Source organism: Zea mays, chromosome 8, assembly GCF_902167145.1.
Source record: "Zea mays cultivar B73 chromosome 8, Zm-B73-REFERENCE-NAM-5.0, whole genome shotgun sequence".
Taxonomy (NCBI): Eukaryota; Viridiplantae; Streptophyta; class Magnoliopsida; order Poales; family Poaceae; genus Zea; species Zea mays.
Window position 1 is genome coordinate 146011191 of NC_050103.1, and position 16686 is coordinate 146027876.

At 43.1% G+C, this 16686-nt stretch overlaps 1 protein-coding gene across 1 annotated transcript; it reads left to right on the forward strand.

Annotated features, from left to right (window-relative positions):
• The first annotated feature begins 4359 nt into the window (after nt 1-4359).
• Nucleotides 4360-8122, forward strand: LOC542589 (mitochondrial F1F0 ATP synthase epsilon subunit). Its single transcript, NM_001112125.2, has 2 exons — nt 4360-4620; nt 7897-8122. Exons 1-2 carry the CDS (start codon nt 4434-4436, stop codon nt 7920-7922), a joined length of 213 nt encoding a protein of 70 aa, NP_001105595.1. The 5' UTR covers nt 4360-4433; the 3' UTR covers nt 7923-8122.
• Nucleotides 8123-16686: the final 8564 nt, after the last annotated feature.

Sequence of the window (16686 nt, forward strand, 5' to 3'; positions counted from 1 at the left end):
TTATAGACATAGTCGGGATACCTGTCATCCTCAAAGCCAGTGGGTTGCTCCATGTATACCTCCTCCTAGATTGGCCCATTGAGAAAGGCGCTTTTCACGTCCATTTGAAACAGCTTAAAGGAATGGTGAGCAACAAGGCCAATAAAATGTGAGCCTAGCTACAGGAGCGAAAGTCTCCTCAAATCCAAACCTGCGACTTGGGCATATCCTTTTGCCACAAGTCGAGCCTTGTTTCTTGTCACCACCTCATGCTCATCTTGCTTGTTGTGGAACACCTACTTGGTTCCCACAACGTTTTGCTTCGGACGTGACACTAGGCTCCACACTTCATTTCTTTTGAAGTTGTTGAGCTCCTGCTGCATGGCCAACACCCAGTCCGGATCCTGCAAGGCTTCTTCTACCCTGAAAGGCTCAATAGAAGAAACAAAGGAGTATTGCTCACAAAAATTAGCCAATCATGAACGAGTAGTTACTCCCTTGCCGATGGCACCAAGGATTTGATCCACCGTATGATTCCTTTGAATGGTGGCCCAGACTTGAGTTGGAGGTGCATGTGGTACTTCTTCCTCCTTGTCTTTTTCTTCATGTGCTCTCCATTGATTCATGCCTTCTTCTTAAGGTACATATTCCTCATCTTGAGTTGGGGGTTGCACCATTGTTGAGGAAGAGGGTTCATCTTTTTCTTGTTGTTCATGTGGTCGCACATCACTTATCGCTATAGTCCTTATTGCGGCCGTTAGAACTTCATATTCATCTACATCATCAAGATCAACTTGCTCTCATGGAGAGCCATTAGTCTCATCAAATACAACGTCACTAGTGACTTCAACTAAACCCGAAGATTTGTTGAAGACCCTATATGCCTTTATATTTGAATCATAGCCTAGTAAAAACCTTCTATAACTTTTGGAGCAAACTTTGAATGTCTACCTCTCTTAACCAAGATGTAGCATTTGCTTCCAAATACATGAAAGTATGAAACATTGGGTTTGTTACTGGTTAGGAGCTCATATACCGTCTTCTTGAGGAGACAATGAAGTTAGAGGCGATTTATGGCATGGTAAGCTGTATTCACGGCTTCCGACCAAAACCGCTCCGGCATCTTGTATTCTGCCAGCATTGTCCTTGCCATGTCGATGAGCGTCCTGCTCTTCCTCTCTACTACACCATTTTGTTGTGGCGTGTAGGGAGCGAAGAACTCATGCTTGATACATTCCTCTTCAAGATACTCCTCTACTTGAAGATTCTTGAATTCAGATCCATTGTCGCTCTAACTAGGTAGAAAACACCCAATTCGTAGTCCTTAGAACTCACTACGCATAAGAGACTTGGGAGCTCCTCCCTCTCTCGTCGGCTTGCAACCACTACTACAAGCATTGAACAACAAGGTGCCAATAGCGCAGGTCACCGAAGACTAGAAGTAGAGACGTTCTACCTGAACCTGTATAAATCTTGCGTCCGCTGAGCACACCATTCGAATAAATTTTGCGCCCACTGAGCACACCATTCGAATCCAGAATGCACACAAACAAATTTACTTGTCGGAGCTAGTTCGAAACACTGACATGATACATTGAAGCTATGGAAGTTAGAGAAGGGAATTGGATTAGTTGCATTAATTAGGACAGAGAAGATCTATACTAATCTATTAAGAACCTAATGTGAGCACCTGATGATACCACAACTTCACCTTCCGCGCTACCACACCGTGCAAAAAATAGTGCAAAGCAAGCACTCAAACCCGCACCCCCTTGTTACAAACATTTGGGGGTAACCACCAGACTACACATACCTTAGTGTTTATAAACAAACACTAATTATATTTGAATAAATATCTCAATACCTATTTATCTATAATACTCTATTAAAAACCTAATGTGGGCACCTGGTGCTCGCTGATCTGTGGATCCCAGCGTCCATATAGCCAGCTATTGCGTCTGCTTAGCACCCGACCCCACCCACGCACTACCACACCGCACAAAAAAGTACAGAGCAAGCATTCGAACCCACACCCAGCTCTAGAAATTTAGGACTAACCACCAGACCACATATACCTTAGTGTTTAGAAATAAATAATAATTATATTTGAATATCTGTTTATATGACATATAAAAACCGTAGTAAAGCACGAGCAACATGCTAACGATTAATAAAAAGAAGAAGCATGAACATGTGGAGGTTTGCCTCGCAAGAACAAAAAAACAAACTTGATGTACTACAAAACCTAGCATGATCAGAGTGCATTGAGACAATCGATTATACAACCCTGTTGTTTCCTGGACAAAAGGTTCATCTGCTCAAGCTCAAGCATGGAAGCAAGTCAAAACTCTACCCCGCATACACAATGGGCTACCGAACTAATATAATACGGGGGCACAGGCCAATTCATCACTATCCTTATGAAAAAACAATCTTGTGACGCCAAATAGAGGAAAACCTAATAGAACCCCAAAAGAAGAGCCTTTTGAAATCAACGTGATTACCGATTAGTGAGGACATTAGAGACTCGATAACCAGCACTGACAATGTAGCTAGAATCCAGAGCATGGGCCTCCATCTCCTAGGCGGCTAGGTCCAACCGGCAGCCAGCCTCTCGCTCAGACCGCCGCCACGCGTGGTGGAGAGGGAGGGGACGACGTGCCCGCTGGAGAGTGGAGAGGGAGGGGCACCGCCACAGCGGACAGGAAAGACAGGGCGCGCGTGGAGAGGGAGGGGCGCCGCTGCCATCGAGTGTCATGGAGAGGGAGGGGATATGGGGAGTGCCACGTAGCGCTTCTGAGAGGATGACATTGATCACAACTCGACAGTAAGGCACGTTGGGAACACAAGCCATTATGCAGGTTTGGGATGTTCGGAAGCGTAATACCTTACGTCATGTGATTTCTATATGTGGCATCGTTCAAGCTTCTCTGTATGGTTATAAGTTACCTGCTGAGGTTGAAGATGAGTGCTATGTGTGTATCGTTTTTCGTAGGGTCCTCTCTTCAGCCTTATTCCCAACTGAATATGAGTTACAGAGAATGACCCGGGTGCATGATCTCCACGTTCCTTCTTGTCCACGCCACGTCGTGTCCAGTCGCAGTTAACCAGTAGTCCGCCGACTTTCATGCGCGTCGCATGCACGGGACACGATTGAGCTCTTTCGCATCCACACATAGTGGTTCCCATCCGATTGAGGACAACTGACCCACGAGATGTAACCAGGCCGCGGTTACCCGGGGATATCTATCTCCCATAGGGACGCCGCCATGTCCAAGATGTGGGATGCCCAGGTTGCAACGACACGTTTATATTCTACAAATTCGGCATGCGAGCGATGCGAGGTGGACGCCCGTGAACACGGTGTGCGGTTGGATGACGTCCTTGTCCACACCACTACACACACCTCACCACACGCACACACACGCGTGCGCATCCATAACACACACATAAATACATTGAGAGATCTAGACCTTTAGTGCGTGGCAACACACAACACCGTTGAACGCGCACGCGCGTGTGTACCCTAAAACCTGAGAAAATTCTCAGGTAGGTGGGAAAGTCCTGGGACGAGCAGGGCTCTAACTCAGACACACACGCGTGCGCGTCCATAACACACAGAAATATATTGAGAGGTCTAGACCTCTAGTGCGTGGGAACATGCACTACCGCTGAATACGTACGTGTGTGTATCCTAAAATCTGAGAAAAATCTCAGGCAGGTGAGAAAACTCTGGGACCAAATCCATAACCATCTGCTCTACAACAGGGAGGCAGACAAAGCGAGCTACGGTACTATTGAAAGTGCTGTATTGTAAATAGTAGAGATAGAGATTTTCTATTTTACACGATCGGATGTAGAAACCCTTGCTGTCAAACACCTTGATGGGTAGGGATGAAAGTGGTAATCCGAACTGTTAGAACAAATTTAATATTTTGAAATAGATATGTATAAAATTTGATGTTGATCTTTTCTTATGTTATCAAGCACATTAGTACAAATATGAATAAAATATTACATAAATTGTTTTATGTATTATTTGCTCCCTACGACACAAAAAGTTAAAAAAAATACCGAATTTGTTTCCGAATCCATACCGAAGTTTATATCTATTATTTGAGAAAATATAGGATGAATTTGAGGTTTACCTTTTATGAATCTTAACAAGCTAGATGTTAAAAACAAGAATACAAATTTGTATTGTATATTCTATATCACAATCAAAGGAAAACGACTAAAAAACTGATTACCGAATAAATACCGTTTCCGACCGTTTTCATCCCTATTGATGGGCTGGTATCCTTATTGGACCGTTGTTGGATTTGATCCTACAAATCCGACACCCGGCGACCCGGGCCGCACCACGCTGTGAGTGACTCGGTCGCATCTTCCCCATTCTCCATCGACCCACCGGCGGCGGCGCAAGTGAAGCGAAGAGGAAAGGAAGCTACGAGATGTCGGCGACCACTGCAGCGGTGCCCTTCTGGCGGGCGGCGGGGATGACCTACATCGGCTACTCCAACATCTGCGCTGCGCTGGTCCGGAACTGCCTCAAGGAGCCCTTCAAGTCTGAGGCCGCGTCCCGCGAGAAGGTTCATTTCTCCATTTCCAAGTGGACGGATGGCAAGCAGGAGAAGCCAAGTGAGTGATCTGCCCTTTCCTTCACCCGATCGTTCATGTCCCACTGTCCTTGATTAGATTCGACGCGATCTGCCTGGATGTTATGCGATACGATGCCGTCATTAGGGGCATGGATCTAGGTCTAGGTTTGTCTAGTGGTTCACTGATCCTTTGCGCTTCACGGCTAGTCGTAGTTGCTGATGGTGTAAATCTGATCTAATGTGGTGATTGATGGAGTTGGTCAGAATGTGATGAGTAGAGGCTAAATAATTAATTCGCGCATATGATGCCACCGTAGACGTCACTACTCAAGAATCACATTTTCAGGTTTTGTGAAGGTGGGAAACTCGGTAAATCGTTTATCAATTCTTCTAATTGTTTGTATTTATGTTCTGTTTGAACTTTGAAACTTTGAATGGCATGATCCAAGGTGAAAGCATTGTAACAAATGCCAACGTTCTGTAAAAGACAACCACCTGTAGAAATCCCTAATTGATAGTGAAGTTGACGATTGTAGTGCTTAACAATGTAGCACTGAAATGTGGATTATTTATCAAACCTGAATGCATCCCACGATGAATCATATATAAGTGCATCTTTGGATCCAACTTTAGAGAATATGACATATAAAGAGACTTTTGCACATTCAACTGTGTAATCTGGATTTGGAGATGAAACAGTTTGTCATCATAAGTAATTAAGGATGAAGTGTGATGTTAAAACTACTGAAACTGCCATGACATGTTTCAGTAGCATTACTGTTATGTTTAGAATGGGGATGCACTTCCTTGAAGAAATTGTGATCCTACAGCAAATAACCTACTGATGATAACTTAGAGGAAATGATTGATATGTATATATTGTTTAATTGTGCCAGAAATCCAGCTGAAGGATGGTGATTGATCATGACATCGTGTTTCCTGATCCGTGTGATCATGTTCCTTCCCTGACCTTGTTGTTATTCTGTTTCTGTTTTGTAATATAACAACAAGTAACAACCATTTAATAAGTTAAACTTGTCATTGCTCATACATACCGGTATTTTCTTAAACGATAGACGAATGATGAGGCTCTTTTTAGTGTTTAGACATGTTTAAATGGAATTAAACAGTTTGGTACTTTAGCAACATTTCAACAATATTAAATAGCTTTTTACTAATCTTTTGTGAAGTAAACATGAAGCTTCTGATGTCCTCTCCATCTGAGTCATGTACCTACAAAAGAAGGGATAATTGTTAGTATGTAGTATATAAATTTCAGCAAGAGTAAATCCATAAATATATTCGCTTCAGCGATAGAAATAGCAATAAAATGACACATTAGAGATCATCCACAAACATAGCCACATATAGTTCTTACAAAGTACAAACAAAGCACCACAAACATATCATAGTTCTTAGTTTCTTACAAACAAAGCAATGGTTCATAAATTGATAAATCGATGGATGAATCGATCGTTCTGCTACCTGCAAACATGCTTTCATTGAAGCGGCTGAGCCCTACTGAAATGGGTTTGGAGAGGTTGGAGACATCGACGAACCTGAGCTCCGGCAGGGAGAAGTCCGGCAGCAGGCCCTTGAAGCGGTTGTTGGCGAGCGATAGCTCCAGCAGTCGTGACAAGGTGATCGACTCTGGGACGGTGCTGGAGAACCTGTTGGAGGTGAGGTGCAGCTTGCGGAGGCTGCACATGGGCTCGAATGTGCCCTCGGGGATGGCACCGGACAGTCGGTTCCACAACAGCTAGAGCATCTTGAGCATGATGAGCGTAGACACGTTGAGGAACACGTCGGTGAGCGCGTTGTCAGAGGCTGAGCATGCGCAGGCCTGGAAACACTGCGAGGGCATCGTGGTGGAGCAGGGTTGGGCGTGGAGGAAGGAGCAGGGGGGCGGCGCCATGGTGGAGCAGCGGGGCGACGCCGTGGATGAGCTGGGTGGCCGTCAGAACTCCCAGACCTGGATGATGGTGACTTTGTGACCTAGAGTTTGGAGATGGGTGGCTACAGCTGGGTCGGGGCATACATTGCCCTAGTTACGACCTAGCCTGGCACATTTTGGCCCAATCAAGAAAACAGCCTGATAAACGGGCTAAACGCCGTTTAGCTCTATCCAGGACATGTTCCGTTTTGGCCATTTAGACCGATGGTTGACCGTTTAGACGGGTCAACCATTTAGGGGACTGCCGGCCCTAAATAACTTGGTGTTCCTCCGTTCACCGTTTGGACAGGTTTGAACGACTGCCTGAAACCGTTTAGGAAAGCACTAATTACATACAAGCATGCGTGCTCACCACACAAATGTTTGCAAAAGAAAATCATGCATAATATGAGGAAAATGCATCCTTGTATAATAGACAATCAATTATTATATGAAATTTGATGCTTTGTGTTTACGGTAGTTCCATGAAATTCAATGCCTTGCATTTAAGGTAATTCCATGAAGTTTTCTTATGTTTCTAGTAGTGATAAATCATAACCAGTTGCATGATGATTGGAGAATGCTTGTCCTCACTGTTTCAGTGCTTAATGCTTATGTGAAAACCTTGTTTTTTTTTGTCTTTGTGATGTAGAACTTGAACAATGGTAGTAGAGGGATGCATACAACTTTACATTTGTATATTGAACACTTCAGTAAAGCAGCTGACAGATCGCAGTACAATTTAACGGATGATACTTGATGCCTCAGTTTCATATAAGCATCATCCATAGCAATTACTGTTTGCAGTTTGCATATCCAAAGCAACAATTGTCAGTTGTCATATCTCTGTTAATGGATTGCATATAATGCGATTGCGTCTATGATCTATTTTATCCAAGTAAGGTTCTATTTGGAACACAGCAACACAAAAACACAAGAACAGGAAAAACATAGGAATTCGTCAGGAATATAAAACATATGAATGTTGAAGAAATGATCGTTTGGGTAGGCTGTAGGAAAAACATAGCAATTGTACCAAGAGGTTTGAGTGGATGCAAAGTTCTACATTTTCCCTCCAAAATAGAAAAAAATACATTATTCCTATGCTCCATTCTGTGAACCAAAGGCATGAATTAGCTGCCATGTAGAGCTGATGAGTTTTCTTTCATTGGCGCAGATATTTTTACCGGTATCGTAGAGTATGAACCTGAAGGGCTAGTTTGGGAGCCACAAAATCGGAGGGGATTGGAGGAGCTAGAATGGATGATTCTAGCTCCTCCAACCCCCTCCGGTTTTGTGGCTCCCAAACTAACCCGAATTGTGCTCAGTTTGCATGCATAGCTTTTGTATGTTTCTTCAACGCTAACATGGTTATTTCTGCAGCTGTCCGCACAGAATCGGATGACTAAGGGCTGGCGCCATGGCGACATAGTCCTTCCTACAGATGATTTGAAGCGTCGTTGCAAGTTTCTGGGACTTGTTATTTAGTTGGCTTGATTTGTAATCAATGCTGAAGAATAAATACTTTTTGCGACAATGGTCTTTTTACAATGTCGTGTTGTTTTCGTTGCTAATTGCACTTGCCCTACCCTAATCAAGCATGTGAACTAATGGAATGCTTCAGTTTTGTGCAGTTTGGTATATTGTGCTGTGCGGCAGATTCTGCCTAGTCCTTAAAAATAAAGGAATAGAGAATGTACTCGGGTGTTTTTGAAGCCACTTAGGGCTTGTTCGGTTCTACTCCAATCCATATGGATTGAGAAGGATTGAAGGGTTTTAATCCCTAGTATATGGATTGAGAAGGATTGAAGGGTTTTAATCCCTAGTAAGTCAAAATCCCTCCCAATCCGTATCAATCCCTTCCAATCCATATGGATTGAAAATAACCGAACAAGCCCTTACCTGATTTTTTCCACCGTTCGATCAAAGCATCTAAAATCCATCATCTTCCTCAAGTCACCTCTCTCTTCCCTATCTTCACCAATACGGTTGAAAATGGGCGGAGTCAAATCTCGTATTTTGAGGAATCTAGGATAGATCCAATATGAATCACTGCTCACGCAAACCTGTCTAAGTGCAAGGTTAGTAATACATTTGCTGCTGGCTGTATAGAAACTTACATCTATCTAAGTGCAAGGTTAGTAATACAGCTGCTTGTATAGAAACTTGCAAATCTATCAGCAAGTCACTCGTATAGTCAATCTACCAACAACTCACTCGGTATAGTAGTTAATTCATCGGTGGACTATTTGTTTGTCTCGTTTTTTTTTTGGTTTTTATGCATAAGTTTACGATTTACTATTTCTCTGTCTCTTCATCTTATCATATTACACTCTCTAAGCTGTGCTGCTACCGGTTCAAGATTCTTGCTCAGCAGATCGTGCATACGATGATACAAAATATTACTTTATAAATTGTTCACTAAGTTTGAAATAAGTGATAGGATAAAAAAACCGCTGGAGATAGTTTAACATGCTACATGTAGCTCACTCTCAACATGACCCGTGTGGACGTGTAGCCTAGTAGTTAGGTAAAAGCCATGCCCTTGCAAACGCAATAAGTGGGTAAGGCGTATGTTTTGTGCCTTTATATATGAGAACCTCAGGGGAGGGGCTAGAGGTGGTGTCACGAGAGAGCAGGGGTGATAATAGGCTCTAAATATTTTTACTAAAATTTAAGGATCAGATCAGATTAGGATCGAACACTTTTTAATCATTTTGAACTAAAATAGTTAATGGCTCAAACAAATTGTGAATAAACATTTAGATCGTGATCCATTACCACCCGTACTAGGGAGATGACGGTAGCGGCGACGCGAGTGAGAGGGAGGGGGAGAGGGAGGAGGAAGGATGATCCAAATGACATTAACTATTTGATTTGAGTAAGAGAGGAGAATTATCCAACGACCTGAACTGTTTGTTTTGAGGGTATGATATGTGTGGGTGCAATTCGTTTGGTGGATTTAGGGGATATTACAGGTGTAGGGGTGATTTGATTGAGTGGGTTTAACAAAGTTAAAACTGGTGGGTTATATATGGGTATAGATAAAAGGCAAAGGGATTCTTTGCTTTGTGCTATTGTAGACTGGGAACCTTGTCTAGTCTAGCGATCCGTCTGATTTAGCCATAAACAAAATAAGACAAGTGTATACTCCTTCCGTTCCAATTTATAATTCACTTGACTTTTGAAAAGGAAGGGGAAATTAGGCCATTTCTATAAGTTTTGGTGATTGAATGTCCAACACATTTTTGACTAACTGGTTTGCTAAGTGTATGAGCATATGTTCACTCAAGTGCAATTTGAAGATTCCAGGTCCAAATGAGCTAAAGCGAGGCCAGAAAGTGCAACATTATTAAAAGGGTAAAACATCAAGGTTTGAACCTTTGAATATGTTGCATTCACTTATTAGAATGCTTTTAGCACTTTGGTTTGCTCTCTAACCTAGTTTCTAGCAAAAAGTGCCTTTTGGACTTGTTTTGAGTTGGAACAGGAAATATGAAAGGTAGATGAGCACAAGGTATGAACCTATGGCTGAGGCATGTCGAACATAATTTAAATATGTTTGTCTAAGTCATAGAATAGCTCCCAAGACCAGCCTATGCAAAGTGGAGAAGATTTTCTCAAAAGAACAAAGTCTGGGCTGATCTACGGCTCATCGGATTGTCTATCCACGGATCCCCTTCAAAGAACTTTTATCTGAGGCATCAAACCTAGGTCTGGTGCATCGAACCCCCTCATATAGAACTACTCAGCTTCGGGAAAATCCATAAAATCAATGGATCGTCTATGTACCACCGGACCTCGCGGCAACGACCACTTCGGGCATGTAACAGTTACTTCAATGGTCGAGCGACACGTGGCAGTCCGGTGGTGGATGGGACCGGTCCGGTGCTAGCTCGAGATGGAAGGGCCCAATCAGGATCAAGATTGTGTGCTCCTGTTCCCGGTCCGGTTGTCGATGTTTAGAGTCCGACCGCACGCCCAGGGTTACCCCTTGCGGTGCTTTTGGGTAGGACGGTGCTGTCGATTGTAGCTGAATGGTTCGTGCTAGATGCACGGGAGAGGGACAGGCAATTTTCTACAGGTTCGGGCCACTTGGAGAGGCGTAATACCCTACTTCCTAGAGTGGATCTTTATGTGGTGGGTTACAAGTGAAGTCTCCTGAATGGAGAAAAGCTAATGAGATGGGTAGATGGTCGATGGAAATGATGGGGTACCCCCTAGGCCTTATATACTCGACCGTGGGGCACTCTATGCGTACATGAGGATCACATAGCTCCTAAATAATAATGAACCGACTGAACTGATCTTCCTACAATCTTGCCGACTTATCCCTAATCCACCTCGATATTCAAGGACGCCATGTGCGAGAAAGTCGAGCGGTTGCTGTGGATAGCGCATAAGCTGACGGGTTGCCTAGGCCTGAGTCTGCTGCTTTCTCAGGTTGGCCCACTCCGCCAGTAGTTCTAGCCTGGCCCACGAAGGGATGACCTTGCGAGGTAACTGACTCAAGGCCCCGCGCGAGGCCTTCTTGCCTTCTAGTGGACCCGGGGGATATCTGTCCCCCACACTGATGGTGTACCGGACTGGTCCGGTGTGCCACTGCGTAGAGCAATTTTTGGAGGAAACTTCAACGACTATTTTGAGGCTTGGGGATATAAATAGCTCCCTATCTCAACCTCCACAGTACACCAAGTTACTCAAAAGCAAGTACTTTATTTCTACGCATTAGTAAAACACACCATAGTGATCCGAGCGCCCTTTATAGTGAAATAGAGCTATGTTGCTGTTGCGCGCTTGTGTTCTTGATTTGTGGTGTTGTTCTTGTGCTCTTGTGTGCATTCTACTCCTCCCTCTTGCCGTTCTTTGGAGTTGTAACTCCGATCAACTTGTGTACGATTGCAAGAGACCGGGATATGTAGAGATACTTGTGAGGAGATATTGGTAAGGAAAATTTGTGGCCTCAAGTTGATCATTGGATCATTTGAGAAGCGTTGGCTACAACCCTTGTCCTTTAGGACACCACAACGTGGATGTAAGCAAACATTTGGGGCTTAGCCGAACTACGATAAAAATCATCATGTCTTGTGTGCTTTACTTTGCTCACGATTTATTCTTCCTCTCTTATTCTAAGTTCTTGATTTCACTTGTGATATTTCTCTAAGTTAATTCCGCATCTAAAAGAGCAATCAAGTGAAAGAATTTCTCTTCTCTCTCACTCTCATTTGATCTATATTTTTGCACTAACATCTAGTTTAGATTAGGTCTATTTTTAAATTGTGAATTTCAAGTATCACCTATCAACCCCAAGTTTGATCTATATTTTTTGCGCTAACATCTAATTTAGATAATCTAGGTGACTATCAACTTTTTACCCTAAGTTTGACTAGTTCTCCTTATTAAAAAATCATCATTATTATTAAGTTTTATTGTGATATCGTTTAACATTTAAAAAATGAAAACATCAAAGCCATACTCTAGTGACCCAAAAATATCTCTGCATAGTTTTTGAAAACCACCAGATCAATCAAATGTGATTAATTCGATGCTCATCAGGCTATACATTGTAAGTAAATTTTACTGTTGGACTCCAATGATCAGTTTCAATTTATGAATGTTGGGAAGTCATCGAATTGATTCGATGACAATAATAGAGAAGCACCAAACTATGTGTTGGCAAGATGTTTATAGGTAATCTAGTGGACATTGGACTAATTGGATGCCTACACATACTGCCCATTAAGGAGCACCCAATGTCTAGCTCTCAAGGGGCAAAGTTATAAATAGAAGTTGGTCATTTGGTGGCCAACTCTATTTGCACTCTAAGCACTATGACATCCTTGTGAGCAACTAAGAACACCTCACTCATCTCTGTCTTATGCTCATTCAAATTGAGATTATGAGAGATCTATTACATTTGCATTGGGTTGTTGCATATAATGGCACTAGTTGATCAATAAATCTACAGTTTTTTTGTTATTCTTAGTGGTTTCCACCACCTGTATGTCTTGAAGCAGCTTGTCATTGAGGAAGATTAGTGACTATTCTTCACATCTAACTAGTTGATTATTGTGAGAGGTTTTGATCCCACCTCCTAGAGTGTAAAGGGATATTCTATTGGAAAACACTTGGCTAGTTGGAGTGGACCATTTGATTGATTCTTGAGGCACCCAAGGTGTGGGTATAGCTTTCCATGCTAGTTAGCACTCGAGTCATCACCTGGTGACTCACCATAACATGGACTAAGTTGTCGGCAAGCAACCAAACCACATGGATAAATCATATGTTGTATCTTTCCCTTGCTAGATTGATCACCACTCTCACTTATATTTACATTCATATCTTTCTTATGAGTGTTAGCTTTTTGCCTAGCTGGCTAGAATAGCTTAGTAGTAGTTATAGTGATAGCTACCTTGCTTAGTAGTTCTCTACTATAGTTCTTTCTAATAGTAGACTGTTTGTTGTTGGGATTTAAAGTAGAAACCAATCTCTTAGAATTGGGTAGGAGCTTGCATTAGGTGAATTATATATATTGCAAAGTATTTGCTAGTAGGGCTTTATATTATACTAACCAACCTTAGCTCTAGTGATGTGTTTTTGTAGGTAAATTTTTATAGTATATTGCACACACCTCTAACCATCTAGATCCTTTAAAGTGGTAGCAGAGCCAAGCCATTATCAATTTCAAGGTGTAATCGACTATGGTGTAAATATGACCACAATAAACCATGTGGGTAAGACACTACACTTTGATGATTAGTTGAAGAGTAGAATGTGCTTGGACCTCAAGGCTATGAATATAAAAATTTGGGAGTTGTATCAGAGTTTGTGGTGCTTGACATCAATCATGGAGCACTCAATGTTATCTATGAAGCACTTGATCCCAAAGTGTTTAAGTCAATCAAGGATCTTTAGTTTGCATTTTAAGTGTGGAAGAGGCTTAAGGATTCATATGAGGGCACTTTGACAGTCAAAGAAGTCAAAGAAGCAAAGATCTACATCTTTAAAGACTAATTGCAAAGTTCAAGATGTTGGATAGTGATAGTGTGCCGAAGATGTTCCATAGTATCAATGTGATTGTGAATGACCTTAGGAACTTAGGACACAAGGTGAATTATGAGGATTTCTCCCATTAGTTATTGAGATTCTTGCCTCACCGACTTGACATAATAGGTCACAATTATTGTGAGAGGAGGCTTAAAAGAAATCACCCCTACCTAAGTACTAAGTGATGTGATCGCTGAGGACACGTATCATGAGTAAAGGGTGGAGGAGCAAAATGAGGAGACAAGAAGAAGATTATGGCATTCAAAGCCAGGAAAGATTAATCAAGTGATGATGAAGCTTGGCTCAATCTCAAATGAGGATGATGAAGAAATGACTCTTTTTGTGAGAAGATTTGGAAAATGCTTGAAGAAAAAGGGTTATGTTTGTAGGAGAAGCAGATCATCTTCGAAGAGAAAAGAGGAAGTTAGATGCTACAAGTGTGGTAGCCAAGACCACCTTATAGCAGATGGTCCTAAAATGATGATAATGACAAGAAGGAAAATTAAGGAGAAGAAGGGTGATAAGGAAGGCAAGAATATGACCTTTAATAAGAAGAAGGGCCATGCTTATTATGTTTAGTGGGACTATGATGCTTCAAGTGAGTGATGATAGTGATGATGACAAGAAGAGCACAAAGAAGGGAAAACACTTCCAAGTATCACCATCAATAAGATGCCTTCTATCTTTGATAGTAATACCTTTTCATAATGATTCATGAACATGTATCCAAAGGTTCAATTAGTGGCGGAGCTCCATAAAATTAATGCCCCGGGCCACTCTACAAATGTAATGATGTACTACTCCATCTTTTCATTTTTCACGCTTTAGTTCAAAAATAAACTAGCAGACGATAAATATTTACGAACGGGGTAGTAACATTTAAAACAATCTAGTGGAACTATGGCAGGTAGGGAAAGGGGATCCGACATTCGGGAATAATTACTCACAATAGGGGAGAATCACGAGCACATGGCAGCAGACAGTCAGCACACAGCGCTTGGCGCTCAGGTGGTCGCTACCCATTGGCTAGTGAGGCTCCGCCCTCGCCTATGAATAAGAAAAGAAAGGGAATTTGAGGAAGTTGTATAGCTTAGGAGAAGATGTAATGACAGAGGTGGATTTGAGCAGTGGCATGGCGCTAGTGCAGGCCACACGCGACATTGCTACAGGGTCGTAGGGAGGCTGGAGGCGGACTAGCGGAGGACTAGCGGTGGTGGATGCCTGAGTCAGAGCCCGCCTGGCCATCTCGGTGGTTGTTGTCTTGTGCCCTTGCCGGATCCGTGGAGCTTGAAGGCGTGGAGAGCGATAGAGGACTGGAGGGAGGCGGCCGCGCCGCTGGCAACATAGGAAGCGCAGACGCGCAGGTTTGCGAAATAATTGAAAGAGCCTATGTTCTCGTGACTTGAGCGACTGAGAGAGGTTGCCAGCGTCAGGCTCAATCACTGCAAGCAGGAGGTCTTTTGGGCCACATTTTTGGTCTGAAATGTATTTTGGGCTGAAAACATATATACAAGAGGACTTTTGGGCTACACCCTGGGCCACGGCCCAGGTGGCCTGAGGCCCAAATTTGCCCCTAGGTACAATATGATGAGTACTAGTGATAGTGATAGTGAGGATGAGGATCCCAATAAGGATAAACTCATTGGGCTATTGCAAGAGGCTTATTCCCTCATGAATAAGAAGAGGGAAGAATTCAAAGAGTTGCACAAGAGACACACAACTCTTGACAAAACCTTTGAGGAGCATTTAGCTACTCATGAGGCTCTTACTATAGATTCATGAGAAGTTAACGGGAGCTCATTCCTCTCTCCATGTTCAAAAGAAGAAGTCTATTAAAATAGCTAATGTAGGGGGTCACTTGTGATATTATAGATGAATATATACCCCTATTATTGCTGCTCCCACTAACCCTTGTAGCACAAACACATCTCCTATAATTTATGGTTTCTGAAAGTCGCCTAGAGTGGGGGTGAATAGGCGGAATCGGAAAATTATAAACTTAAGCACAACTACAAGCCGGGGTTAGCGTTAGAAACTTAAGCGAGTCCAAAAGAGAGAGCGAAAACAAATCACAAGCAAATAAGAATAGATGACGCGGTGATTTGTTTTACTGAGGTTCGGTTCTTGCAAACCTACTCCCCGTTGAGGTGGTCACAAAGACCGGGTCTCTTTCAACCCTTTCCCTCTCTCAAACGGTCACTTAGACCGAGTGAGCTTCTCTTCTCAATCAAATGGGACACTAAGTCCACTACAAGGACCACCACACAATTGGTGTCTCTTGTTTTGATTACAAGTGTTGTGGAAACAAGAATGAGGAAGAAGAAAAGCAATCCAAGCGCAAGAGCTCAAAAGAACACAAATGTCTCTCTCTCTAGTCACTAATTTGTTTGGAGTGATTCAGGACTTGGGAGAGGATTTGATCTCTTTGTTTGTGTCTTGTATTGAATGCTATAGCTCTTGTATGAGGTGTGAAGGCTGAAAACTTGGATGCCATGAATGTGGGGTGGTTGGGGATATTTATAGCCCCAACCACCAAAATGGCCGTTGGGGATGGCTTCTGTCGACGGGCGCACCAGATAGTCCGGTGCACCACCGGACACTGTCTGGTGCGCCAGCCACGTCACCCAACCGTTAGGATTCGACCGTTGGAGCTCTGACTTGTGGGGCCACCGGATAGTCCGGTGGTGCACCGGACAGGTCCTGTAGACTGTCCGGTGCGCCTTCTGGCGCCTACTCTGACTTCTGCGTGCGCAGGCGCACACTATAGCGCATTTAATGCCTTCACAGACGATCGTTGGCGCGAAGTAGCCGTTGCTCCGCTGGCACACCGGACAGTCCGGTGTTACATCAAACAGTCCGGTGAATTATAGCGGAGCGGTCTCCCAAATTCCCGAAGCTGGCAAGTTCAGCGTCGATCTCCCTGGTGCACCGGACACTGTCCGATGGCACACCAGACAGTCCGGTGCGCCAGACCAGGGCTGCCTTCGGTATACTTTGCTCCTTTGTTTTGAACCCTTTCTTTTGACTTTGTATTGGTTTGTTATGAACCTTTGACACCTGTAGAACATAATTTCTAGAGCAAACTAGTTCGTCCAATAATTTGTGTTGGGCAATTCAACCACCAAA

Bases quoted from the DNA above. Each gene is read 5' to 3' on its own strand.
- LOC542589 (NM_001112125.2), top strand. From the start codon at position 4,434: ATGTCGGCGACCACTGCAGCGGTGCCCTTCTGGCGGGCGGCGGGGATG. The intron at 4,621-7,896 runs GTGAGTGATCTG...TTATTTCTGCAG, and splicing joins TGGCAAGCAGGAGAAGCCAA to CTGTCCGCACAGAATCGGAT.